Source organism: Camelus bactrianus, chromosome 27 (assembly GCF_048773025.1).
Source record: "Camelus bactrianus isolate YW-2024 breed Bactrian camel chromosome 27, ASM4877302v1, whole genome shotgun sequence".
Classification (NCBI taxonomy): domain Eukaryota; kingdom Metazoa; phylum Chordata; class Mammalia; order Artiodactyla; family Camelidae; genus Camelus; species Camelus bactrianus.
Window position 1 is genome coordinate 25,772,929 of NC_133565.1, and position 26,691 is coordinate 25,799,619.

General features: G+C 39.4%; 2 protein-coding genes across 9 annotated transcripts in view; one reads left to right on the plus strand and one right to left on the minus strand.

Moving 5' to 3' along the window:
- Positions 1 to 1,171: 1,171 nt before the first annotated feature.
- On the minus strand, positions 1,172 to 7,632 carry PEX11A (peroxisomal biogenesis factor 11 alpha). 2 transcript variants are annotated; one of them, XM_045516716.1, is made up of 4 exons: positions 7,493 to 7,630; positions 6,904 to 6,987; positions 5,187 to 5,302; positions 1,172 to 3,261 (listed from the first exon to the last, which is right to left on the minus strand). In XM_045516716.1, exons 3-4 carry the CDS (start codon positions 5,281 to 5,283, stop codon positions 2,690 to 2,692), a joined length of 669 nt encoding a protein of 222 aa, XP_045372672.1. In that variant the 5' UTR covers positions 5,284 to 5,302; positions 6,904 to 6,987; positions 7,493 to 7,630; the 3' UTR covers positions 1,172 to 2,689. The 2 variants fall into 2 exon arrangements, with proteins under 2 accessions (XP_045372672.1, XP_010953369.1); XM_010955067.3 differs by lacking the exon at positions 6,904 to 6,987 and having other exon boundaries at positions 7,493 to 7,632.
- The window catches only part of WDR93 (WD repeat domain 93), a 44,568-nt gene continuing 25,477 nt past the window's right edge, over positions 7,601 to 26,691 (plus strand). For 5 of the 7 annotated variants that reach the window (XR_012502781.1, XR_006724914.2, XM_045516714.2 and 2 more), the window contains exons 1-6: positions 7,606 to 7,739; positions 14,539 to 14,873; positions 15,513 to 15,705; positions 17,531 to 17,595; positions 24,053 to 24,131; positions 25,490 to 25,605. Coding sequence is in view for 5 of the 7 variants with exons in the window: in XM_045516714.2 (XP_045372670.1) it covers positions 14,547 to 14,873; positions 15,513 to 15,705; positions 17,531 to 17,595; positions 24,053 to 24,131; positions 25,490 to 25,605 (780 nt within the window). In the remaining 2 variants the exon portion in view is untranslated. Of the gene's footprint in view, positions 7,740 to 14,538; positions 14,874 to 15,512; positions 15,706 to 17,530; positions 17,596 to 24,052; positions 24,132 to 25,489; positions 25,606 to 26,691 lie in introns of all 7 variants that reach the window. The other 2 variants (XM_074354321.1, XM_010955069.3) reach the window with 1 other exon arrangement.

The window sequence follows — 26,691 nt, forward strand, 5'->3', positions numbered from 1 at the left end:
TCAATTCTGTACCTGAGAGATGATAAAGCAGGAAATGAGAAGGAAAGGGAGGAGAGAGTCAGGCAGAGTCCCCCAAAGGACTAATAAATATGTGATACCTTTAATACTTATTGATCCAACCTGGGCTTTTAAAATGTAAGACAGTAATGAAGAGGAAGGGAAGTATCTGAAGAAGTGGCCTCTGCCCTCAAATCCCTTTCTTGATTGGTCACCTCGTTTCAAGATACAGGACAAGTTATCTATGAGGCTGTGTTGGGAAAGGAACCTGGGCCAAAGGGCAGTTTTAAGCCTCTGAAGTAGTGGCTTTGGGCCAGACGGAGTAGAGGGCTCTGTGCCCGAGAGCTCTGCTGACAAAGCTGGTTCTTTGGCCGCTTCAGCTGGGAGTCCAGAATGTGGGTGAGAGGTAAGAAGTGGTGAAAGGGTCTAAGAAAATCCCCTTGGGAAGAGTCTGTTTTCCAGCAGCAGCTTGAAGGACACAGTCATCTTTTCTTCCCATCTCTGCATGCACCCACTCCCTCCACCCCACTACCACATGGGTGCAGGGACCTTATCTTATGCACAAATGGATCCCCAATCTAAGAACTGCACTCAGACATTCATTGTTGCATAAATAAATTCTCAGGCAACAATGTTCAGTTGCCAATGTGCCATCCTGTACACCTATTAGAAATCTTTGGTTTTTAGAGTCCCTCATGAATGAATGTGGAGGCTTGGAGGTGGGGAGGGTTAGAGAGAAGAAAGAAGCACAGGGAAGGAGGTACCAGGGCACCATTAAGGTTTTCACAAATTCTAGCAGAGGTGGCATTTCCCAAGCTCTCTACCACCCACCCTAACTTGCAGATGACAAAAGTCCCCAGATGGACACCTCTCTAACATGCCTTCGCAGATTCAAGGCCAACTTCTTCAGAAGAATCGAAAACACCACCAACACAGAAGATACAGAGGACCCTCTCGCACGTAGCAGTCTGGATGAGATCATCTTAGAGGTTTTTCATCCCAGACATTCTACATCTAAAGCTTTCCTCACTCTCCTCCTCAGCTCAGACCTTCCAGGCGAGGGCTCATTTTACCAAAACTCACCCTACCAACTACGCAGACTGATTAAGATTATCTTTGGATCGCCCTATTTTAACTCTTCTCCATTCCCAGAACACATTCACAGATATATGAGTCAATTTTGTCTACAAATTTATTAGACATAATTAATTTATTACAGTAGAAGATCTGGACAAAGTAAAAAAGTTACATTTTTATTTGCCCTGATTTAGCAGCTTTCATTTTTCTTAAAATTCCCAAAATGTTCTTTCTCAAATCCCTTATCTTGATTGGTCACTTTAAAAATAGACAGCCAAGGACCAGAGTCTGCTTTTTAAGAATCTCCATCACATTTATGGGAAATTTATTTAGTGCACACTTCTTTTCTCACTTCCATTCAGATAAATGAGATGGCTTAATGAGCAGGACTGACACTGACCTCTTACCTGATGGCATCCCATTTCTCTGCCTCACTTGCTTCATGTTAAGAGGATCTATAATCACAAGTAAGACCCAATACGCCAGATAGGAAGCAGGAACATATGAGCAAGCGGCATGGACTCAGTATTCTAGTGTCCTTTTCACTAGCCCCTTCCTGCTCTTTCCCACCTCCCCCAACCACTCTACAAATACCAAGTCTGATTTACCATAGAACACTAAGACCCTCCTACATGCATAGTATTCATGAAGTTTCTTGGGAAGTGCCCAAACTGTTATATGGCTTTAAATAAAACGATCCAGCTGATAAGTCTAGATAGTTTTAACTTTTATAAAATATAAACCACTGACCAACACAGGTTCTAAACAGCTTTTTGCACAGGATCCTGGAGAGTCTCACACTTCCACTCAATCAGGAAGGCAGTGAAATATCATGGAAAGCACTAGATGGGAGTCAGAGAAATGAGGTTCGGTCCTCAGTTTTAAGCTCAGTCTCCTCACCTGTCACAGGCTAACTCACAGGCACCAATTATGAATTTCCAAGTTATTTTTACCTCAGGTCCTTTCTGTCTGCTTTTGACTTTTTGTTTCCTCACTGCATAATCTAAAGACATAATTTATATCATGAAGGTGTCAGATGTGTTTCTAATTTTACTTCTGGACAGAGGAAGGACAGTGATGTAAAAGCCAACAATTAAGTCCGGCTCGCCTTCATCCTGCCATTGGCTTCTGTAGAGGAAGTGGGGGTTGGGGGGTGGGAAACTGGTCAGAGAATAAGGGGCCTCTACTAAATCTGAGAGAGGGCTGTGCATCAGACCTACTGTAGTTGTGCAAAACTAGTCAGGCACATGGCCCAAAAGTCACTGCATACTAGTGTTCACTTGTTAGTTTGGATCTTTTTCAATTTTTCTCTTTCCATTTTTATTCATTGAGCAAATACTAAGTTCCTCTATGCACATAAGAAATGCTCAATAAATGTTAGATGAAGGAAAAATACTCAGAAATTCAGAAGTGACTCCAGCACTTGAGAAAAACAAATCTTCATGCTCCCCCCTCCACCATTCTTGATCCCACCTCTGTTCACATCACAGGTCACTAAACACTCACGTGGATAACTCCTTAAGTACAGTATGGCATAGTTGTGCCTAATGCAAATGTCCATTCCACTAACAGGTTGTCCTTAAAAGCAAGAACTCGTCTTTAGCCTGAAACCACGTCAGTGGGTCTTCAGCTTCATCTGAGGATATGCCACAGTGATGATGCCTGCTATAGAGGACACGAGGCCTCCAAGGCCTATGATGCCAGGATTAGACTTACAGATCCCCAGCTGGTCCAAAGGGTTCAGGATATCACAGATGTTCTTCACTGTGTCCAGGAGCAAGGGAGGATGCTTCTTCAGAGATCGGAATAAGAGAAGGAGAAAGGACTGGAGCCATTCTGTCTCCTCATCAGCCACGCTATACCCAAGAGGCTCCCGGGATGGTGACTTCTCCCTCTTTGCCCTGTCATGTGCAACCTGCTCCATCTGCAGGGAGATTTCATACAGATCCCTGACAAGGCTCAGCAGGACAGAATAGTAGTAATGGCGGGCAGCCCATGTTCGCCATTTCTCTTTGTTAATGCCAGAGGCGAGCCCTATGCTCCTCACGAAGAGGATGGTGTCACAGATGAAATAAATCACACGGTTCAGGCTGGCTAACGTTAGGCACAAGCGGGGCACCGGGTCAGTGGCATGAATGCTCTGCTGAGTCGCCTGTAGAGCATGCACCACGTTGCCTAGTCTGAACCCTGCAAGAAGAACCCACAACAGTTAACAGTTATTTAATTAGTATGGAATAGGATTTTATAAGCAGAATGCCTGTATCAGGGTGAGAGGTCAGCACTGGTATTTTAGTAACTGACCATCATTTGAGGCTCAGTCTTGCTCAGGAAAGAAGGACTTTACAGTGTGTTAAGGACACCTAAAATGATCCTAGAAGGCAAAAAAGACAGTGACTCTGTAAAATTATTACCTCCATTCCAGTGACTACATTAGCAATTACTTACAACATACTTTAAGCAAGATCAGTCATGAGTGTAATGATTCAAATCATTACATTTGAATATTAGATGCTACATTCTTTTGGAGAGTCTGATACCTTACATTTGATTTACTTTCCAGATAAAAGATTGCTTAAAAAAATACTGTTATCATTTTGCCATTTCTCTGGTCCAAACCCCCTTTGGCTCCCTACTGTTGAGAAGACAAAGGAGAGATGGTAGGATTCAGTGGACAAGACAGCTAATAATATTGTCATATGTGAGTCCTAGTTGAATTAAATCAACCACTGCAAGGGTATGTCCTTATCTGAGTGTGTAATTCAATTAATCAAGGATGCATCAATCAACAAATACTTACTAAGCACCTATTCAGAATAAGTTATAGTCCTAAACATCATAGAGGATACAAAATAAGTACAAAAGAAAGACTATATCTTAAGACTCAGCAAATGCTCAGAAGTAGCTATCCTCAGGAAGCTTAAAATCTCAGAAGAATGTTTGGTATTATTTTATCAAAAATAACACAAAACAAAATGTGTAATGAATAATCCTGGCTTCCAGTTCTGGCTCTTACACTAACTGGCTGAGTGACCTTGGGTAAGTCCTTTCTGGACTTCAGAGACTAGTGACCTCTGAAGGACCTTTGAGCTCCAACATTCTAAAGAATCTGAAAACTTCTAATCTTGCTCTTCCAAGCCAACCAAAAAGCTCACTCCACCCTTCCCATCCCTCTGCGTGACAAGTCTTCATCAAACTTGTTTCCTCATTGATCCTCCAATACAATGGTTTGTTCATAACAGTTTTAAGCCTTCACTAGAAGGAACCACCCTTCAAGAATGTTCTCCTTCCGTCTCTCTCTAGCCACACCTCAAGTTCCATCTCCTCAAAACACCTTTTTTTCCCTCTACCCCAACAAACATATTTGGCACTAAATCCTATATCACTACTTATATCATGTGATCTTAGTCCTCCCATAAAGCTCAGCACTACACCTGTATGAAGTAGGTGCTCAAAAATAACTGATCAACATCTGATGTCTACATTCCATTACCATGCCTGTGTTCATCTACTACAGCAGCCTCTGGTTCTCATCAAACAACCAGGAGTTGGACATGCAACTGCTATTAGAAGTATGAGATTTCCCGGTATGCTATATTGTTAAAATGAATTAAATGAGAACACAACACAAACCACTTTTTGCCTTTAACATAAAACAACTCCACAAATAATTTAAGAAAATGTATCCTTTCATTTTGTTTGAGCAATCCTCAAGGGAAGGGAAAAAAGGAAGGGGGTCCAGGATATAGCTAGTCTGTTCTTCTAGAGAATACAAAGGGATACCAAAAGCCAGAAATTCATGTCAGGGATTGTCAGAACATTTTTTGATTCTAAGAACTAAAGGTGAACTAATATATTATATGTCCCACTGGTTATGATTCAGCAGAAAGATATGGTATGGCACCAAATGAGAACATAGGAGAGTGTTTGTGAATGGTCTGCAGCAGAACGTTCAACCTTTTTGGCTTCTTGTTCCATAATGGCAGCCTTACTGGTGAACTTTATCAATAAACTTGATTGACTAAAAATTAATGATCTAGGAAATATTTTGTGAATTACAGGGTCTGAGGATTCTAAACCAGGAGCCACTGTCCCTCAGGGGACAGGGTACTTACATTTACGGCCAGTGCTCACACTGGACTCCAGTTTCTTGAGCTTCATTACCACCTTCTCTTTGTCAGCTTTAGGCTCTAACAAATATCTAAGCAACATGCATGAGTACTGAGTGGCTCTGAAATGCAAAAAAAAATGAGAATGATTTACAAACCAAATAAAATTTGATTCATGAAGTAAAGGAAGGAGAAACATGTTTTGCTAAAGGCAAGGTTTCCAAGACAATTTCTCATGTAGCAGCTCTTACAAGAGCAAAATTCTGCAAAGGTCACTCCATAGGGTCAAAGGGTAGAACATGTGATGGAAATGCGACACAAAGGTAATGAAAGAGAACTCTGCAATAATACAGTGAATAGTCCCTCAAAAAGCCTTTTGCTGGCACAGAGAAATGGATATAGTCAAAGCAGTAAACTGTACAAAAATCCACCTCATTTAAGTCTGCAAATACATATACTCTTTATTTACTGCAGTGTAAATTTCTAAAAGATTTCCAGATTTCTAATAGGGAATTTTTTTACCAGCTACTTATGTGACAGGACACATACTCAAACCACAACCAAATGAAAAGTCCACAGTTTGAATATCGCTTAATTTTTTATAAGAGGACCAAATACACACCAATACATACATAAGTACAGATTTGTCTTTCAAAACTAACTGGTATTTTATATAAAACACAGACTCCTGTTTAATAATACTCAATACTCAATACAGTGATTATTGTCATGAATACAAATAACAATGTCTTACCAACAGAAACATAACAAATGAAAACTCTTATCTCACATAATCAAACATCTAAATGCATTTGGAAGTCTAGTAAAGCAGGTAGGTGCCTGTTTCCCACTGTCCTGTAACTACACTGAAATCCCTTTATGTCATAAATATTATTCTCAATAAAAAAAGTGGCATGTTTTCCAAAATGGTGAACTTGTTACTGCGGATGAAGTAAAAAGAAACAATCTCTCTCTCTTTTGAAGTATACTTCCTGGCTAGAGGGCTCAAGCTGGTCACATCAATGAATCCCCCTTTCTCAATTTGGTCTAATAACAGAAATGTGTCTAAAAACAAGGCACTATTTCATGAATTGCAGTCTATTTACAGAAGCTCTAGATCACCAAAAGGGTTGGGAAATAAATACCAGAGATATCAGATATTGCTGAATAAGGGTATTCTAAACAATTATTTACTAACCAACCTCACTGATAAGCCTTGCCGGGTAGATTTTAATTCTATTTTAATGAAGCTTGTATATAATACAACTATTCTGAAAACCTATCAAATTAATTAGAAAAGTAGCATGGCTTGGTAGTAAAGAGGTGGGTCCTGGACTCAACTGTGGTTTTAAATCTCTCAGCTCAGCCAATTATTAATCTCTTTGTGCTTCAGTTTCCCCATTTCTATGAAATGGGGACGATTTAGAGTACTTAACCTCACAGGATTGTGATGAGGGTTAAATGGGTTAATAGCTGTAACAAACTGCCTACAATTTCTGGCATAAAGTCAGCTTCCAAAAGTCTCATAATTATTGGCGCTACTATTGGTCTGTGTCAATTAGCACTTATACATCCAAAAGAGAAAGAAATGCTGTTAAAACGGCAACTATAACTAATTTTTTTTATTATTGAGCAAGACTCAACCAAATTTCTAAAAGAAACATTATGAATTACTATTAAAATCTCAATCTCTGTTTAATATCTTCAGTAGCACAGCGTGTACCTTAGAGGTGCAGTCAGTTCTTTCTGAAGCTCTCCACACTGTACTGTATCTTACAGTTCACAATACTTTTTCACATGCGGTTATCTAAATGAAGTAGACAGAACAATGGAATTGTCCATTGGAAGATAAATACAATTTCTGTCACTCCCTAAGTATTTCATGGAGTCTTTTAAGCTACAACCAGTAGTTGGTTTCCCTAGATAGAAATGTCAACCCAGATTCTCTTAAATAATTCTTCGAAGAATGTCGAGCGGAGAAAACCCAGTCTTCCTCAGCTTAGGAGAGGGGGGGTTCGCCGGATGTTTTAACACAGCTAGCGGCCAGAGGATTTGGGGTGCCAGGCACCTTGGCTTTGGTGCACGAGGCTCGGGACCGGATGGGACAGGACGCGGTTCATTCGGCCCAGCCTCATTGAATTTAGCGTGAGGAGGGGCTCCAGTACCAACCCTCCTCCAGGAGCCAGCAGCGTTCTTCCTGCTTCCTTGCACTGGGCTACTACCTCCTTCTCTGGGTGTCGGATAACAGGGAACCGTGTACCCGGAGGGTCGAGGGACGGCGAAGGGGTGAAGGCCGCGGGCACCTGACTCACCTGAAGAGTCGGTCCCGGCCCTGAGTCTGGTTGGTGAAGCGGATGAAGGCGTCCATGGCGCCCACCCAAGGCCACGTCGCACTGGGATAGGTCGCAGGTCCTCAGGGGCACTGCCAGGTCCCCAGGGGAGGGTGGGTCTCGGCCCGCCCCCGTGGGGGCGGGCACACTTTTGGAGGAGCGACTTCGCGGGCTTCCGGTTGGGGCCGGAAGTTGTAGTTACTAAGGCGACGCCAAACTGCTGGCCCAGGTGAGCGAAACCCCCGGCTTTTGCCTTCGGGTGCCGCCGATTACCACGTGTCCCAGGACTCCCCTCTACCTCTAGGATCTCCTAGAGAGGGATCTGAGGGGGCCTTTCTCCCCAGCCTCAGGGGTCTGCAGAACGCCCCATACCTCCCAGCAGATCCCGAGTACCCAGGAAACCCCAGGCGGAATCCCAAGTGGAGATTCCCAAATGGAGATTCCCCTGAGCTTTTGCTTGGGAATTTAGGGGCCTCATCATTTCCCAACTCCGTGCCTCCGTTTTCCTTGAGCAACACCAGCTCCAGGTCTGGGGAGGTGTTAGAGCAGAAATAAGCCAATTCATGGAGTGTATTTCAAACATTAGAGCTGGGTAAAGTGAGAAAATTTTCTGTTAGGATTATTGAACACTGAAAGAAGATTGCTACTTGAAATTCTAAAAGGGTACATAAACAAATGGGGACCAAAAGAGATTACAATGAAATTGCACCACTGTCGTTTGTTTTGTGGGGTTTGAAGATATGAAGTGCCACTCATTCCATAGCAGTAATTTGATAAAATGAGCGCCCTATAGTCACAAAGTAGGGTCATCTGTTTTTGTAATCTTTACTCCCTTGGTCAGGCCTGCCCCCTGATATTTGCAGGCCGACGGTAAAAGTTCAAATAGAGATCCACAAACCATATAGTTAAATATTTAAAGTTTTAAATCAAGGTAACAAATTATTGAATGAGCTATGTTCTTTTCTCCTGCCTTGACAAATATACCATCATAATGATCTGGAAGTCTGGTTTCACATTCAGGATTCTTGGGCACCGTGGAATACCTGGAAACACAGCTGGAATATGTACTGTGAGGAGACCTGATCTCCAGTCCTTTCCCAACTCTTTACACACCACTTCTGGCTCCCACTATATCACTGAGAGGGCCTTGTCTGCAGTGTGTGGCTACTCCAAGCCACATCCAAGTTCTGCCCGTTACCCTGCAAACAGCCATGCCCTGTCCACCGTTCAGGTCTAGGGGTGCAGCTGGGTTAGCAGCTGGGTCTGCCCTCAGGAGAAAAGCAAGAAAGGTGCATGTAGGCACTGGAATCTTTAGGGCTATAAATTACAAGGGTACAATTACCCTGAACATAGTCTAGATCCAGAAGGCAGGAAGTCTAAGCTTTGAGTGGGTATATTCTCTTGATCCCATGAATTTCTCATCTTTTGCAGAGGGAAGTCCCTGTAAGAAAGCCAGAAGTATTCTCTAAGTTCATGTCCCAGAGCAGGGCAATACTGCAAGCAACACGAATTTGTTAAGTGTCAGCACTGTACCAACCTCTGTGCTAAGCTCTAGCCCAGGGAAATAGACAAATGAGAGAAACAAGTAAACAGAAAAGTACAACACAGTGATATATTAGATGATAAGAGGTGAACACAGGGTGCTTCTAAACACAGATTTAAATAGTCTGTGTTCTATAGCTATAATTCTGCCTTTTCCACAGTACCGTAAATTGAATTATATGGTATGTAGCTTTTCTATCTGATTTCTTTCACTAGCATAATAACATTTGAGTTTCATCCACGTTGTGTATATCAATAATTTGTAATTTTTTATTGCTGAGTGGTATTGCATTGCATGGATATACCATAGTTTATTATTTCTTCATCCACTGAAGCACATTTGTGTTGTTTCCAGTTTGAGGCAATTATAAATTCAGCTACTATAAATATTAAGTATAGATTTTCATATGAAACATAAGGTTTAATTTTTCTTGGATAAATATGTAGGAATGGGATTGCTGAATCATGTTAAATGTATGTTCAAATTTGTGAGAAACTACTAAATTGTTTTCCAAAGTGGCTCTACTATTTTGTGTTCCCACTGACTATAAGATATGAATGAGTGGGAGTTTATCTGTTCTTGTTGATTAGCATTCGGGTTATTTCCAGTTTGGAGCTGTAAACTCCAAGTAAAGCTGTATTGAATGTTCCTTTACAAGTCTATGTATGGACATAATGTTTTCAGTTCACACCTAGGAGTAAAATGACTAGATATTGTGGTAAGTGCATGTTTAACTTTTCAAGAAATTGCTAAACTGTTTTCCAAAATGTACTATTTTACTTTCCCAACAGCAGCTGGGAGAGTTGCAGTTTCTCCTCATCCTCAACAACATTTGGTGTGATCTGTCTTTCTAACTTCAGGCATTCTAACACATGGGAAGTGGTATCTCATTGTAATTTTAATTTGCACTTGACTAATGACTAACGTTGAATATCTTTTCATGTGCCTACTTGTCATCTGTATATCTTCTTTGGTTAGGTGTCAGTGCAAATCTTTTGCCCATTTTTAAAAAGTTGGGTCATTTTCTTATTACTGAGTTTTAACAATTTTCAAAATATTCCAGGCCCAAGCATTTTATCATATATATGACCTCCCAATATTGTCTCCCAGGCTTTCTGGACTACTATGTATTCTCTTTAATGTCTTTTGAAGAGCGTAAGTTTCATTTTGAAAGTGTTTCATATGTCAGTATTTTTAAAAACTTGAGCCATTATAATAGTTATGTAGTAATGATTGATAAGTTATTAAGAAATATTTCCTATAAACAACAAGTTTATACTGTATAGCACAGGGAACTACATTCATTATCTTGTAGTAACTTATAATGAAAAAAATATGAAAAGGAATATATGTATGTATATGTATGACTGAAACATTATGCTGTATACCAGAAATTGACACAACATTGTAAACTGACTATACTTCAAAAAAGGGAGAAATATTTCCTAACATTTTGAGGTTTTGTATGTTTCTAAATAGCTTCCTGTTATTGATTTCTAAAACAATTCTGTGTGATCAGAGAACATAATTTTTACGACTTGAATACTTATAAATGTATTAAGACTCGGTTTATGGCCCAGAATATCATTTGTCTTGATAAATATTTCAAATGTACTTAAAAAAGAATTGTATCCTGCTGTTGGGTAGAGTGATCTACAACTGTCAGTCAGATCAAATTTGTTAATAGTGTTCAAGTTTTCTGTATCCTCGCTGATTTTTCTGTCTACATGTTCTGTAAATTATTGAGAGAGGGTTTTGAAATCTTTGACTATAATTGTGGATTTGTCTATTTCTCATTGATATTCTACCAGCTTTGCTTCATGTATTTTGAAGTTCTGTTATTAGGTTTATAAACATTTAGGATTGTTATGTCTTCTTGATGAACTGACTCCTTTATTATTATAAAAAAACCTCTTTATCCCAAGTAATATTCTTTGCTTTGAAATGTACTATATGTGATTTTAATATAGCCACTTTAGCTTTCTTTTCATTAGTGTTAGCCTGGTAAATCTATTTCTACTCTTGCAGTTTTAATCTATATGTATCTTTATATTTAAAGTGGAATTTTTGTAGGCAATGTTTTCTGTCTTTCTCTTTAATCTGACAATTTCTATTTTTTGATTGGAGACTTTAGACTATTTACATTTGATATGATTATTGATATGGTTAGGTTTGCTATTTATTTTACTTGTCTCATCTGTTTTTTGCCCTTTTCTCTCTTTTTGACGTTTTAAAATTATTTTTATTACTCCATTTTTTTCTCCTTCGTTGGCTTATTAGCTATAATTCTTTGTTTTATTACTTTAGTGGTTGCTTTAGGGTTTATAGTATGCATCTTTAACTTACCATAGCCTACCTTCAAGGGATATTGGCATACTTCCATTTCTCCCCTCCTAGCTTTTGTACTATTATTATTACATATTTTCCTCTACATATGTTATTAACCCCATACTACATTATTATTTTTTGTTCAAACATTTTAACTATCTTTTAAAGAGATTCAGATAATGAGTCTTTATTATTTAGCTACATAGCTATCATCCAGTGCTTTTCATTCCTTTGTGTAAATTCACATTTCTCTCTGATGCTGTTTTCCCTCTGCCTGAAGGCCTTTAATATTATTTCTTGTAATGCTGGTCTGCTGCTGCTGAATTCTTTCAGTTTTTGTACGTCTAAAAAGTCTTTATTTCCCCTTCAGTTGTTGCAAGGTATGTTTTTTAGCCTAGAATTCTTGATCGGCAATTTTTTTTCTCAGTGCTTTTAAGATGTTGCTTCACTACTTCTCATTCGTGCTGTTTCCTTCAGGAAATCTGTTGTCCTTTACTTTGTTCCCTTGTGCATAGCTTTTTCTCCCTGGTTGCTTTTCACATTTTGTCTTTAACACTAGTTTTAAGCAGTTTGAGCATGATGTGCCTTGGTATAGATTTCTTCATGTTTAATTTGCTTAGGATTTATTTTTCTTTTTGAATCTGTAGGTTTATAGTTTTCATCAGAATTTGAAAATTTTTGTCCATTATTTCTACAACTTTTTTTTTGGTCTCTTCCCTCCTCTGAGGATTTCAGTCACATTTATATTAGGCTATTTCAAGTTATCCCAGACCTCACTCTCTTCATTTTTTTTTTTTTCAAATTTTTTTCCTCTTTGTTTCATTTTGTTTCTATTGCTATGTTTTCAAATTAACTAATCTTCTCTTTGGCCCATCTAGTTTGCTTTACTCTGAACTCTTGTTATAATCTAATCTAGTGTATTTTTCATCTCAGACATTGTAGTTTTCATCCCTAAAAGTTTGTTGGGTTTTTTTTTTTAATATATTCTGCATCTCTGCTTGACACATTCAGCATTTCCTCTTAGTGGTTGGTTGCTTTTTGGTTTTTTTGTGTATTTTTTTTTTAATTGAAATATAGTCAGTTTACAATGTTGTTTCAGTTTCTGGTGTACAGCACAATGCTTCAATCATACATGAACCTACACATATTCGTTTTAATATTCTTTTTCACCATAAGTTACTCCTCTTGGTTTTTGAACATGTGGAATAAACTAACCATTTGGTTTGCTAATTCTAATATCTGTGTCGTTTATGAGTCAGCTTCAATTGTTTGAGTTTTCTGTTTATTATGGCTTGTGTTTTCTTGCCTCTCTGCATACCAGTTAATTTTTATTTATTGCATCCTAGACATTGTGAATTTTACTTCATTAGATGCTAGATATTTTTGTAACTGAGCAAGGGCTTGTGTGCCTAAGGCACAGAAAGCTGAACTCTGACAGCAGGTGTTAGCAGCAAAGTAAGGGTTTATTGGCAGGGCACCAAGCAGGAGGGTGGGAGACAGATCTCAAATCCACTCCCTCTGAGTCTTTGAATTAGGGGTGTTTTAAAGAGGAAGAACAAAGAAACGGATTAATCATTGTCTTGTGACATTTCTTAATCATGGTTTCTGGAATGAGGATGTCCCTGGTTTATTATTCTCTGGCCGGATGGTCCATGGCTCGGGGGTCTGTGAGCTCATCCTGCCCTGGAGAAACAACCTGATGTTTAATGATGATATCTGTAACAGCAATTTTAGTCCCTTTACGATGTTATCAGCAACTGCAGTCTTAGTCATCTGATTTTGGTTGATTAGTGTTCAGTTAGCACAGGACTGAGGTCAGAGGGGACAAGCAAGGGAATAAATTTTGAATAAAAAGATTAATCATAAACTCAGTAAGGGAACTCAGTTATAAGGGGGCTGTTTCATATTTGTATTCCTGTAAGTGTTCCTGAGCTTTGTTCTGGTACGTAGTTAAGGTACTCAGTAAGTTTGATCTTCTGACTCCTAAGATTTGATGGGCAATACCAGAGCAGCGTTTGTCATAGGGTTCATTTTTCCCACTACTTGGCTAGACTATTCTGAGTACTGTACCCAATGTTTGTGAATTATGAGGTTTTCCATTCTCGCTAATGGAAACAGGCATTATTCCTGGCCCTGCGTGAACTCAGGTTACTGTTCCCACTTAGTATTTCAGGTGGTTCTTTTCTCCCAGACTTAGACTCAGATAGTCTCCTCTCACTTTGCACTGGAAACATCACAAATGTGCAGGTGAGAAAAGTTGATGGCAGCAGGGCCTTTATAAGACTTCCATGGTACTCTGACAGTGCAAGGCCCTATTCCACTACGCAATAAGCATCTTCAAATGTACTCTGTGTTCCACATTAAATGCCTTTTTTTAAAAAAGTAACATTTGAAACCCTTTTTGTAGTTTGTACAGTTCTGAGTTTTGTAAAGTACAAATTACTCATCCTTTTCTTATAGACTTAAACATTGTGTCCATACAGAGTGGAGCTGATAAGTTGTAAATATTTTTGTAAATACTTCATTATTTTGATTTTGTGGGGTTTTTTTCAGTCAAAGATTTTTTTTTCAAGTCTCAGACATTTCTGTATGCCCTTGAAAAATCTCATAAGCTCCGGGCACCCTGCCTGCAGAACTCCCGAGTGGCACCAGTGGGAGAAGAGAGGAAGGAACAAACAAGACAGCAAGGATTGGAAGTGCTTGAGCTGCATCTGATTGGAAGTGAGGGAAAAGAAAGCAGAGAAGTCATGGCTCCCTACCCAGCCGGCCTGAGCACAACCATTTGCAGAGATAGAAGAGCCAGGAGAAGGCATAAGTTGTAGAAGAAAGGGTGACTTCTATCTGGGACAGAAAGACAGCCAGGTGAAGAAAGGCAACAAGGATGCCAAATTCCTTTCCTTCCATCATAGCGCACATCATCTTGGCCTGGCCTGGAAGATGTGATAGTCAGTACCTGTCTCCACTGATACCCTTATTAATATGAAGAGCATATCTTAGTTATGTGTGAACGATCCTGTGGTAAATAAGGAAGGTGCCAATATCTAGAATAAATAGTTTCCATAGGCTATTCTGCTAAGGAGTAGGATGTACTGACTTCCTCTGATAACTTCTTCTTTTTCTCAAAGTACCTTGACTGCTAACTTTATCAACTTTTCAGTTTCATAGATGTTCTCAGCGCCACCTTCTGTGATGACATCCCCCAAAGGAAATCGAGCCCATAAGATGAAGCTGCCCATTTTTACCCAAAAGGGGATGCTGGAAGTGCCATCCCCAACAGAGAAAGACTGGTCTAAGGATGATGAAGACAATTGCGTCTTCAGTGATCCAGAGCAAGAGGTGGATTCCCTACCTCAGCCTTATCGAATGATCAACAAGCTGGTGAACTTTCTGTTTGACCGTTCTTGGGAAATTATTGAGGAGAGGGACGTGTTGAGGACAGCTGAGCTCAGCCGGATCCAGCCTACCATCTACTCTCCGTTTATAGAAAGCACGGTATGGAGCAGCTGACCAGGAGGCCTTGTCTCTCAGCTGAGTGTTAATAAATGAAAGCACCTGATCCTGGGAAGGAATTCCTACTGGGAACGTTCATTCAATAAGACAGGGGCATTTTTGAAAGATTATAGGCACGCTGAGGTTGATTAAAATAGATCTAGTAATTTGCCTAGGGAAATGGGCATTCTGGTTAATTAAAGATTATTTAAGAGGTCTTTTATATTTTGTTATTTTAAAATCTTTCTGAATGTATTAATCACTCTCTTAATTAAGCATTAATCTTGGTGGTTGAGAATCTGCCAGTGCCTCAGCTATAGCTCTTTCCACAGTGTTTTAGACGAATACAGTACAGGAAAGTGGGCCACTGGTCCACTCATCACAGGGCCCATGGTCACACTGAGTGTTGTGAATGAACTTTTATTCTCAACGTCTTTGTTTTCTCTGGCCCTTTTCCCCTAAAAGCAGAATGCTATGACTTTCTTGATGCTTAGGCAAGGTATTTAGATGGACACTATGTTTGGGCATGATATTATATCTAGGAAGGGCCTGCATGCCTCTTTGAAGAGTTAGCTCATAATACTTGCAGATGGTGATAACTGAAAATCATTCCTTTTTTCTTCTTTGTTTTTCTTTTCCCAGCTCAACAAAATGCCAAATTGTATGGCTGTTTCTCAAGACTATGTGTTTATTGGAGGAACGAAAGGATTCTCCATCTATAATCTGCACAATGCTAAAAGAATATATGTTTGGGAGAAACTTAAGGTTGATGTGACTTCCATCTGGGCCACAGATTTGGGGAATGAAATACTTATTGCTCCTGTGGATGAAATGGGTACTTGTTCTTCATCTTCCTTTTTAGCCTGATTTACAGGAAGCTGTAGACTGTCATTCAGTTTAATCTCCTTTCCAGGTGTGGGCAGGGCCGGACACTGAGAATTCTCCCTGGTCATACTGTTCACTAACATCTGCAGGACAGTCTGCTGTGCCAGGCATCATTCTAACATTTCACATATGTTGGCCCATTTAACCCTCACAACAGCCCTAGGAGGTAAATACAGTTTATTATTCCTGTTTTTCAGAAGAGGCATGGAGGTTAAATAACTTACCTGAGGTAACGCAGAAGTAAGTGGCACAGGCAGAATTCAAAGCAGGCAGCATGACCCCAGAGTCCACACCCTTCGGCCACTCAGCAGTCCTGCTGCTCATATAAACCAGGGCTTGCTTCTTCCCTCAGCCTGAGGATGAGCCAGGCATGGGGACTATAGTATAGAGAACTATGGACTGTGTCCTAGAGGATACTGTGTCTGCAGGAGAGTGACCTGACCCACTTGGCATTTTAGGAAGAGCACCCTGGTAGGAGTTTGAAAAAGTCAAAAGTAAAGCAGAGAGACCAAGAAGAGCTAGTGAATTCACTGAGGAGAGAAATTATGAGGGTCTGAACCAAGGCAGGGGCTGCTAAAGTGAAAAGAAAATTTTATTATGGTTATGAAAGATGTTAACACTGGGGGAAGTGAGGTAAGAGGATATAAGGGAACTCTTTGTACTATTTTTGCAATTTTTCTATAAACCTAAAATTAGTTCAAAATAAAAGCCTCCAAAAATAAAAAGGAAAATATAATGGAAAAACTCAGTGAGTGATGGAATATATGTATGGGGTCAAGGAGTAGGGAGGTAGGTAAAGAAAAATGACTCCTTTCTGCCTTAGATAATGGGGGTGATGATGATGCCATTCCTTGATAAGCAGTTATAGGAGAATGAGGTTTCAGGGGTCTGTGAGCTGAAAAATTGCACTTGAGCACACAGACCTTCAAGGCACCTGGAATGGGGATGTTGATACTCAGGAGGAGTTTGGTGTAAAGATAGGATTGCATTTATCACATTGCATTATATCTAGTTTGTTTCATGTCTGTGTGATTCCCAGTGTGATGAATTTGAGGGTTCAGACTGCCTTGGTAGCACATCCATAGTCATAGAGCAGATATCCCGTGAATGTTTGTTGGGCTGAGTTAGACTTTCACACACAGTGGGCCAGATGCCTTTACAAGGTCTGTATGACGGGTGTAGGGGCAGGTTATGAGTGCCTGGGAGGCACCAAAAGAAAGAGATAAAAAGTCGTGGTGGATGATGATCATATACTGGAGCCCTTAGTTTAAATGGGAATTAGAATGACAGAATTACTTATTCAATCAACAAAATTAACTGCATGAGGAGCTTGTTAGGGCTTGAGGGATGAGGCACAAAGAAGAGTAAGGTATGATCCTTTCTCTCAGAGAATCTGTGAACTTGCTAGATGAATAAAAAAACACTCACAGGAAGCAACTGGGTAACAGGGCAAAGCAGTATGGGATGATGTGCTAAAACAGGTGGAGAGAAACCAGGAGTGGATTGGCGTAGCCAAAGTGCTTTCAAGAGGCTTCTGGAAGAAGAGGGTAGGGCCAGAGTAGGCAGAGAGGACCCATGAGGAAGAGTAACTTGAACATTTCAAGGGAAGGGTAGAGGAAGGCAACGAGACCAAGGTATTCACGGGCAGTGGAGGAGCCGGGAAGGAAGCCTAATAATGCATGAGCTTGTGATTGTATTTCAGGACGTCAAGTATAAAATTCCAATTCTTTGGCTCAATTTTCTATCTTTCATTCTCACTTATTTTTCTGTTTCAGGTATCGTTAGACTGTTTTATTTTTATAAGGATAGTCTTTTCCTCATCAAAGCCATCAATGAAGTGGTAAGTTCTGTTCTTTTATCTATAGCTGGGCAAAAGCTGTAGCAAATTGAGTTTACTTTTAACATGGAGGCAATGACAGCCATCCTAGAGTAGAAAGGAATAGACCCCTCCCTGGCCAAAATACTCTCTTCCAAAATACCCAGTTAAAAGATCCCCCACCATCAGAGGGTACATGCTGAATGCCTTGGATTTATTTAGAGAATAAATAAATTCCCTGTTGTCAAAAGAAGAAAATCACGGAGAAACTCCAGTCCAGATTGAGCACCAAACCAACATATCTAATAACTACTTACAAGTCCCTAAATTCTCCAGGCTGCTTCACATCCTGTTCCCTTGCTCGTGCTGTTCCCTCTGCATAGAATGTTCTTGTCTCCCTACTTACTATATGTGCCTCTTATTAAATTTCTCTCATTCTTCAAGACCACCTCAAATATCTCCTCCTCTGAGATACTTTCCCTGATACACCCAAGAGGGGTTGATCGCTCCCTCCTCTGTGCCTCCAACATATAGGACAGAATATCTTTTCTTTTCTTTTCTTTCCCTTTCTTTCCTTTCCTTTTCTTTTCTTTTCTTTTCTTTCCCTTTCTTTTCTTTTCTTTCCCTTTCTTTTCTTTTCTTTTCTTTTCCTTTTCAGGGCTTATGGTACCTCTGCTTTATTTGTTTTTTATAAATACATACATATATATTTTTTCTTTTCAAATTCTTTTCCATTATGTGTTATTATAAGAAATTGATTATAGTTCCCTGTGCTATACAGTAGGTCCTTGTTGTTTATCTGTTTTATTTATAGTAAAGCATGTCTGTTAATCCCCAACCCCTAACTTATCCCTCCCCACCCTTTCCCCTTCAGTAACCAGTTTGTTTGCTATGTCTGTGAGTCTGTTTTTGGTTTGTAAATAGAATTTGTATCTTTTTTAAGGTTCCACATATAAGTGATATCATGTGACATTTATCTTTCTCTACCTGACTTTCTTCACTCAATATTGATAATCTCTAGATCCATCCATGTCTTGGCTATTGTAAATAGTGCTTCTATGAACATTGGGGTGCATGTGTCTTTTTGAATTATAGTTTTCTCTGGGTATATGCCCAGGAGTGGGATTGCTAGACCATATAGTAAATCTATTTTTAGTTTTTTAAGGAACTTCCATATTGTCCTCCATAGTGGTTGCACCAATTTACATTCCCACCAACAGTGCAGGAGGGTTTCTTTTTCTCCACACACTCTCCAGCATTTATTATTTGTAGACCTTTTAATGATGGCCATCCTGACTGGTGTGAGGTGATAACCTCATTGTAGTTTTGATTTGCATTTCTCTAATAATTACCAACATTGAGCATCTTTTCATGTGCCTGTTGACCAGCAGGACAGATTATCTATCACAGTATTTTCTCCATCCTCCGTACTTGTTTATATGACTGCTGCTTCTCCTAGGTATAAGTTCGTCAAGGGCAGGGGACATGTCTTACTCACCTGTGTATTTCTTGTTCCTAGTACACTGCTTGCATATTATAGATTCTTAGAAAGTGTTTTTTTGAGTTAATGAATCCAAAAAGGGGAAGTTATTGCTCAGAGTACATTTTTAATTGAAGTTTGTTTTGTAAAAAAAAAAAAAATGTTATTGATGGGCACCAAAGCAGTTCAGCAGGGAAAAAAAAAGTATTTTCAACAAATGATATTGGAATGCTGGATAAACAAATGGGGTGGGGGAATGAACCTCAACTCTACCTCACACCATTTTTAAAAATTAATTTGAGGTGGATTATAGACCTAAATATAAAGGCTAGGAACATTATTCTTCTTGAAGAAAACTCAGGAAAATATTTTTGCAACCTGAGGCAGGTAAAGATTTCTTAGAATGTAAAAAGCACTAACCATAAAAGACAAAAACGAAAACTGGACTACACTGAAATTAGAAATTTCTCATTTCTCACGCCTTATGCAAAAATTAACTCAAAGTGGATCATATGGGGGGAAGGGTTTAGCTCAGTGATAAAGCACAGGTTTAGCATGCATGAGGTCATGGGTTTGATCCCCAGTACCTCTGTTAAATAAAAAGAAAATAATAAGTAAACCTAGTTACTTACCCCCAACAACAAAAAAAGATTAAAAAAATGGATCATATGTCTATATGAAAAATCTAAAACTATGAAAATTCTAGAAGAAAACATAGGAGGAAGTCTTTGTAACCTTGGGTTAGGCAAAGATTTTTTAACTACAACACCAAAACCACAATCCATATAAGAAAAATTGAAAAAATTGGAATTCATCAAAATTAAAAACTTATGTTCTGCAAAAGACACTGTTAAAAGAATGAAGATGCAAGCCACAGACTGGGAACAAATAATTACAAATCACAAATCTGATAAAGGACTTGTATCCAGGAGATACAGAGAGCTCTTATAACTCAAAACTCAGAAATAAGAAAACCCAATTTTTTTTAAATGAGCAAAATTCTCAGGGAAAAAAGAACAGCTCACCAAAGAATTTATATAGAAGGTAATATGTTCACCATCATTAGTCATTAGGGAAATTAAAATCATGAGCTATCACTGCACATGTATTAGAAGACCTCAAATTAAAAAGACTGACCTTACCAAGTGTTGGCAGAGATATGGAACAGCTGGAACTCTCCTACACTGCTGGTGGTGAAACAGAGTGCTACAACCAGATTGACAGTTTTTTAGAAACGTTAAGCATACATCTATGATACAATGTGACCATTCTGCTCCTAGATATTTCCCCGGGTGAAATGAAAGCATACCTCCATACAAAGACTTGTACATGAATGTTCATAGCAGCTTTAATAGTCAACACCCAGAAACCACTCAATACCATCAACAGAGGAATGGGTAAGCAAATTGTGGTACATACTGCTCAGCAGTAAAAAGGAATGCACATAACTACATGGATAAATCTCAATTATGCTGAGTGACAGAAGTCAGACAAAAAAAGAATACTACATACTGTTATGATTCCATTTATATAAAATTCTAGAAAACACTAACTAATCTGCTGACAGGAAACACGAAACACCAGCTTTTGCCTGGGGTGTGGTGAGAGAGGGGTGGAGGGAAGGTTTACAAAGGGGCAAGAGGAAACTTTTGAGGGTGATGGATATGTTCACTGTCTTGATTGTGGTGCTGGTTTCAAGGGATATACATATGTCTAAACCAACCAAATTGTACACTTCAAACATGCAGTTTAGTATATGTTATCACACCCCTAATAAAGCTGCTAAAAGATTTAAAACTTCTGCTCATCAAAAGATGCTACTACAGTTTGATCAGTATCGGGGGCAGAGAGCAGACCCCAGAGGGCTCTGAGAAACCCCACCGCTGCCCTTCCTAGTGGCCCTCACACCCTAGGAAAAGCCACAGCTGTCACAGGTGGCCCCAGTCACCATGACCACAACCCTGAGCAAGGAGGCAGAGACCCAGCAGCCCACTGCTCTCAGTGCTGCCGATACCTGGACCACCCTCGCAAGGAGCAGTGCCTGCTGGTGGGGACAAGGAGGTCATGGCAACAAAGGTTTAGGAAACAGTCAGATGGTCCCATGTGAACAATGAATATGGTTTCACCAACAAGAAGAACACCAAGGAAGATGTATTTGGACCACAAACTGCTGGAAAGAATAATCCCAGGAAGTGCCTTTGTGGTGCAGGAGTTGGAGAGACCATAGAATGTGATGTTGTTGAAGGTAAAAGGGTACAGAGGCTGCTGATGTTACAGGCCCTGTCTGATTCCAATCACAAGAAATTTAAGAACGGGCAAAACTAAGCTAAGGAAGATCAGAACCTTGGTTGCCTATAGAGATGTAATTGAAACAGAACACTAGGGAACTTTCTGGGGTGATGGTAATGTTCTATGCCTTGACAAGGCAATCTACAGATTCAGTGAAATCCCTATCAAAATACCAATGGCATTTTTCACAAAAGCAGAACAAATGATTTTAAAATTTGCATAGAAACATGAAAGACCCCAAATAGCTAAAACAATCTGGAGAAAGAACGGAGCTGGGTGAATCAGGCTCCCTCACTTCAGACTGTACTACAAAGCTACGGTAATCAAATCAGTATGGTACTGGCACAAAAACAGACACATAGATCAATGGAACAGAATAGAAAACCCAGAAATAAACCCATGCACTTATGGTCAATTAATCTACAACAAAGGAGGCAAGAATATACAGTGGAGAAAAGACAGTGTCTTCAATAAATGGTGTCAGGAAAACTGGACAGCTACATGTAAAAGAATGAAATTAGAACATTCTCCAATACCATACACAAATAAACTTCAAATGGATTAAAGACCTAATTGTAAGAAAGAAACCATAAAACTCCTAGAGAAAAACATAGGCAGAACACTCTTTGACATGAATCATAGCAAGATGTTTTGGATCTGTCTCCTAAAGCGAAAGAAATAAAAACAAAAATAAACAAACGGGACCTAATTAAACTTAAAAGCTTTTGCACAGCAAAGGAAACCATCAACAAAACAAAAAGACAACCTACTGAATGGGAGAAAATATTTGCAAATGATATGACTGATAAGGGGTTAATATCTGACATATATAAACAACACCAAAAAAACAAAACAAAACCCTATTTAAAAGTGGGCAGAACAACTGAACAGACATTTTTCCAAAAAGGAAATGCAGATGGCCAACAGGCATGTGAAAAGATGCTCAACATAGCTTATCACCAGAGAAATGCAAATCAAAACCATAATGAGATATCACCTCACACCTGTTAGAATGCCTATCATCAAAGAGAACACAAATAACAAATGTTGGAGAGAATGTGGGAAAAAGGAAACCCTCATACACACTTGGTGGGTAATTTGGTGCAGCCACTGTGAAAAACAGTATAGAGGTTTCTAAAAAAACTAAAAATAGAACTACCATCTGACCCAGCAATTCCACTTCTGGGTATATATCCAAAAAAAACCCCCAAAACTCAAAAAACCAAAACCACTAATTCAAAAAGATAGATGCACCCCAATGTTCATAGCAGCATTATTTACAGTTGCGAAGATACGGAAGCAACCTAAGTGTCCATCAATAGATGAATGGATAAAGAAGAGGTGGCATATATACACAATGGAACATGATTCAGCATAAGATAGAATGAAATTTTGCCATTTGCAGCAACATGGATGGACTTGGAGGGTATTGTGCTAAGTGAAGTAAGTCAGACAAAGACAAACACTCTATGATATCACTCATATGTGGAATCTAAAAAATACAACAAACTAATGAATGTAACAGAAGGAAGCAGACTCAGATATAGAAAACAAACTAGTGGTTACCAGTGGGGAGAGAGAAGGGGGAAGGGGCGATACAGGGGTAGAGGACTAAGAGGTACAACTATTATGTATAAAGTAAGCTTCAGGGATATATTGTACAGGACAGGGCGTATAGCCAACATTTTATAATTGTAAATGGAGTATAACCTTTAAAAACTGTGAATCACTGTATTGTATACCTGTAACTTATACATCAACTGTACTTCAAGTAAAACAAATAACATGAAAAAATAAAAAATGTTTAAAACGAATCTCCTTTAATAATTGAGGGGGCTTACCAGCCTAACTAGTCTAGCCACCTTATTTTGCTGGTCTTAGAGCTCTGTAAAGGTGTAGTGCAACCATACACATTGAGTCTTTCTTCACCTGACCTGAAATTTGAGCAGGTTTCATACTAGGGTTACATTCAGTATCTACTTAATATAGACAGAATGTTTGTGTTTTCCTAAAATTTGTGTTGAAATCCTAATCCCCAATGTGATGGTATTAGGATGTGATTAGTTCATGAGGGCAAGGCCCTCATGAATGGGATTAATGCCCTCATAAGACCAAGAGAGCTCCCTCAGCCCTTCCACCATGTGAGGACACAGCCAGAGGTGGCAGGCAGTCTATAAGCCAGACAATGAATCTGCCAGAAGTCCTCGGAAATCTTGCACTTCCTGCCTCCAGAACTGTGAGAAATAAACGTTCATTGTTTATGCACCACCCAGTTTAGGGTATTTTGTTAAAGCAACCCAAACAGACTATGACACTACTGTAGTCTGGACAGAGCCTTTTTCAAGCACTGACCATAGAGAGTCATATAGAGCTTACTTCAACTCATTTTAAATAACTGAGCTCTGGCCTAGGTATGTAGAGTTTCAAACCTGACCAGGAAATCAGGTAATATGAAACCGCCACAAATCATCAGGACTATTTCAGACTCCAGGAAATAAGTCCAAACACCTTTAGACAGAAAATTGAGTTCCGCTTCTTTACAAACAATCTTGTCCAATTCCTGTACAAAAAATGGAAAGTCTGAGGCACCTTTTCACATCTCAGGCTTTAAAACGATTTACATTCTGTGGTGTAAACCACAGAAGGCCCTGAAATACATTCTGTTCTGTCATCAGGCTGAGCTTACTCCATCAGCATCTCTCTTCTTTTCAGGATGATACCAGCAAGCAAACCACCTGTATCAAGATGGAGATTTCTGAAGGAGGGGACTTTGCAGCCTTCCTTCTACAAGGCAAGATTAACCAAAGGCTGTTAAGAAGGTTCAAATTTGCGGTCTCTTCCAGATAGTCACTATTCCCTCAAACCTTTTATTTAGAAGTAATTTACAGAAGTGTTGCAAATATAGGACAGAGTTCCACTATACCCTTCATCCAGTTTCCCTAATACCAACATTTAACATAATCAGGGTACATTTGTCAAAATTAAGCAAATGACATTGGTATAATACCATTAACTATAGATTTTTTAAAAAGATTTTACTAGTTTTTCTTCTAGTTTTTTTGGTTCATGGTTCAATTCAGGATATCATATTGCATTTAGTCATCATCTTTTTAGTCTATACCTATTTGTGACAATGTCTTAGTCTTTATTTTTCATGACCTTGACACTTGAAGAATTCCAGTCAGATATTTTGTGCAATGTCCCTGAATTTCAGTTTGTCTGAATTTTCTCATGATTCAGCTGGGGTTAAGGGTTTGGGAGGACAGCACCATAGAGCTGACGTGCTCTTTTTGTTGCATTATCTCAGGGGTACGTGACAGCAGTGTGATGCACTGCTGCTGCTGCTGACCTTGATCACTTAGTTAAATCTGCTGGCTTCCTCCATGGCTGAGCTACTCTTCTTTCTTTTCCATATTCTTAAGTCCAGACCACAGTCAAGGGGAAAGGATTTAAGCACCATTTCCTGGATGTAGGAGGATCAAAGAATTTTGAGACATATGTTGAAGTCCAGAAGTCTGAAATCAAAGTGTCTAAATGATTACTTTTTTAAGGAAACATTTAACCAGAATCCCATCATGGGAAAGTAATCTTTCCCAGGTTGGTAGGTATTTGGTATAGAAGCTGAGCATGTTTCTTTGACAAGATAAAGCCTCACAAACCACCCCCGCCGTGGGTTGTCACCTCCTCAGCTATTGGTCAGAAGAATCCTCTTGGGGCACCTCTCCCAATTCTAACCCTTTCTCAGCCATACCCCTCTCAGTTATTGATTCTGCCCATGCCACCTCCCTTCCCAGTTGGGAATAGCTGCTGTAAGACAAAGTATCAGTGGAATTTACCATTTGGAACCTGGAAAATATGGGGACCAGGCAGAGCAGGCGGTTTGGTTACAATCTGTGACATTGGCACTGTGATTGTGAGAAGCCCCTCTTTCCTTTAGCTTCAGTGGCTTGAGGAGAGGAGCTCTGCAGCTCCCCATGAGTGAGGACTGGCAGTAACTACCACAGAACTACAGCTCCAGTTTGCAAAGTTGCTGCTCCGAGCGTGCCTGCTGGTCTCTGTGCCAGGGTTTCTGAGAAGACAGGCTGTTTCTTAGGAGAAGCTTGTTGCCTGTTTGGGGTTGCTCAATAGTTCCTTGGTTTCCCAATGCAGGAGCTGGAGATATTTGTCTGGATGTGTATAAATTGCCTAAGGAGTCTTGGCTCAAGGAAGTGGAGTACCCCCAACTCTCTGCAAATTCAAAGAAAAAAGTCAGACAGCTGCAAATGGTAGGAAACATCTCTGTTTTCAAAGGATACTTTTCTCCCTACCCTTGACCCACCTTTAACCTAAATCTTCCTTGCAATTTCAAGATGAAGGAGGCCTTCTGGAGGCAGTAAGAGAGGACAAGAGGCACACTGGCCATGTCTCCCAAATCAATTTGCTTTGGTTAAAATAAGATATTAAAAAGTAGAGATGTCTTAAGTGGTGAGAATCCAGTATCTCTCTCCAAGACCACTCCCAGGCATTTTTCTGGGAGGAGAATCTTTTATCTGGACTTCAAATCAGAGGTAATTTTTTTTCCCCTCCTGGGCAGAAACAGTCCTTTCATGCTTTGCATTCCACTATACTTCCCAGATTGTGGTATAAAGTGGTTGTTCTCAATATATACGAACACATGGATTCTTCATGTTGTTCTCAGAAGGTAGGAACTCTACTATTTCAGGTTAATTATATGTGTAGGAGGGTTCCTTTTTCTCCACACCCTCTCCAGCATTTATTATTTGTAGACTTTTTAGTGATGGCCATTCTGACTGGTGTGAGGTGTAGTTTTGTAGTTTTGATTTGGACTTCTCTAATAATTAGTGAAGTTGAGCATTTTTTCATGTGTTTACTGGACATCTGTATATCTTCCAATAAATACATTTTTTTGAGGGATTAATTTATTATCCAAGTGGGAAAAGCACCTTGGAATGGGGATGGTTTCTTGCCGTAATTCATTCAGTTTCTATACAATGAGAAACAATCAATTAATACCAGTTACAGTGGTATTTCTTTTTTTCTTTTTAAAATTTTTTTATGTTTTATTTATTATTGTATTATTTAATTATTTTATTTTGGTGGGGGGAGGTAACTAGGTTTATATATTTTTAGAGGAGCTACTGGAGATAGAACCCAGGACCTCATGCATGCTAAGCAAGCACTCTATCACTTGAGCTATACCCTCCCCCCTACAGTGTATTTCTTATATTATGAATTATGCTTAGAGTTTCTTAAATATAACTGTCAACATCACTGATGTTGCCCATCAGACATATTCACTTCACCTTAAATCTTTGTAATAGTCTCCTAACTGATCTCCTCACCTCTATTCA

Bases quoted from the DNA above. Each gene is read 5' to 3' on its own strand.
- PEX11A (XM_010955067.3), bottom strand. From the start codon at position 7,548: ATGGACGCCTTCATCCGCTTCACCAACCAGACTCAGGGCCGGGACCGA. The intron at 5,303-7,492 runs GTGAGTCAGGTG...TTTGCATTTCAG, and splicing joins GGCCGGGACCGACTCTTCAG to AGCCACTCAGTACTCATGCA. The intron at 3,262-5,186 runs GTAAGTACCCTG...TTCTTCTTGCAG, and splicing joins TGTGAGCACTGGCCGTAAAT to GGTTCAGACTAGGCAACGTG.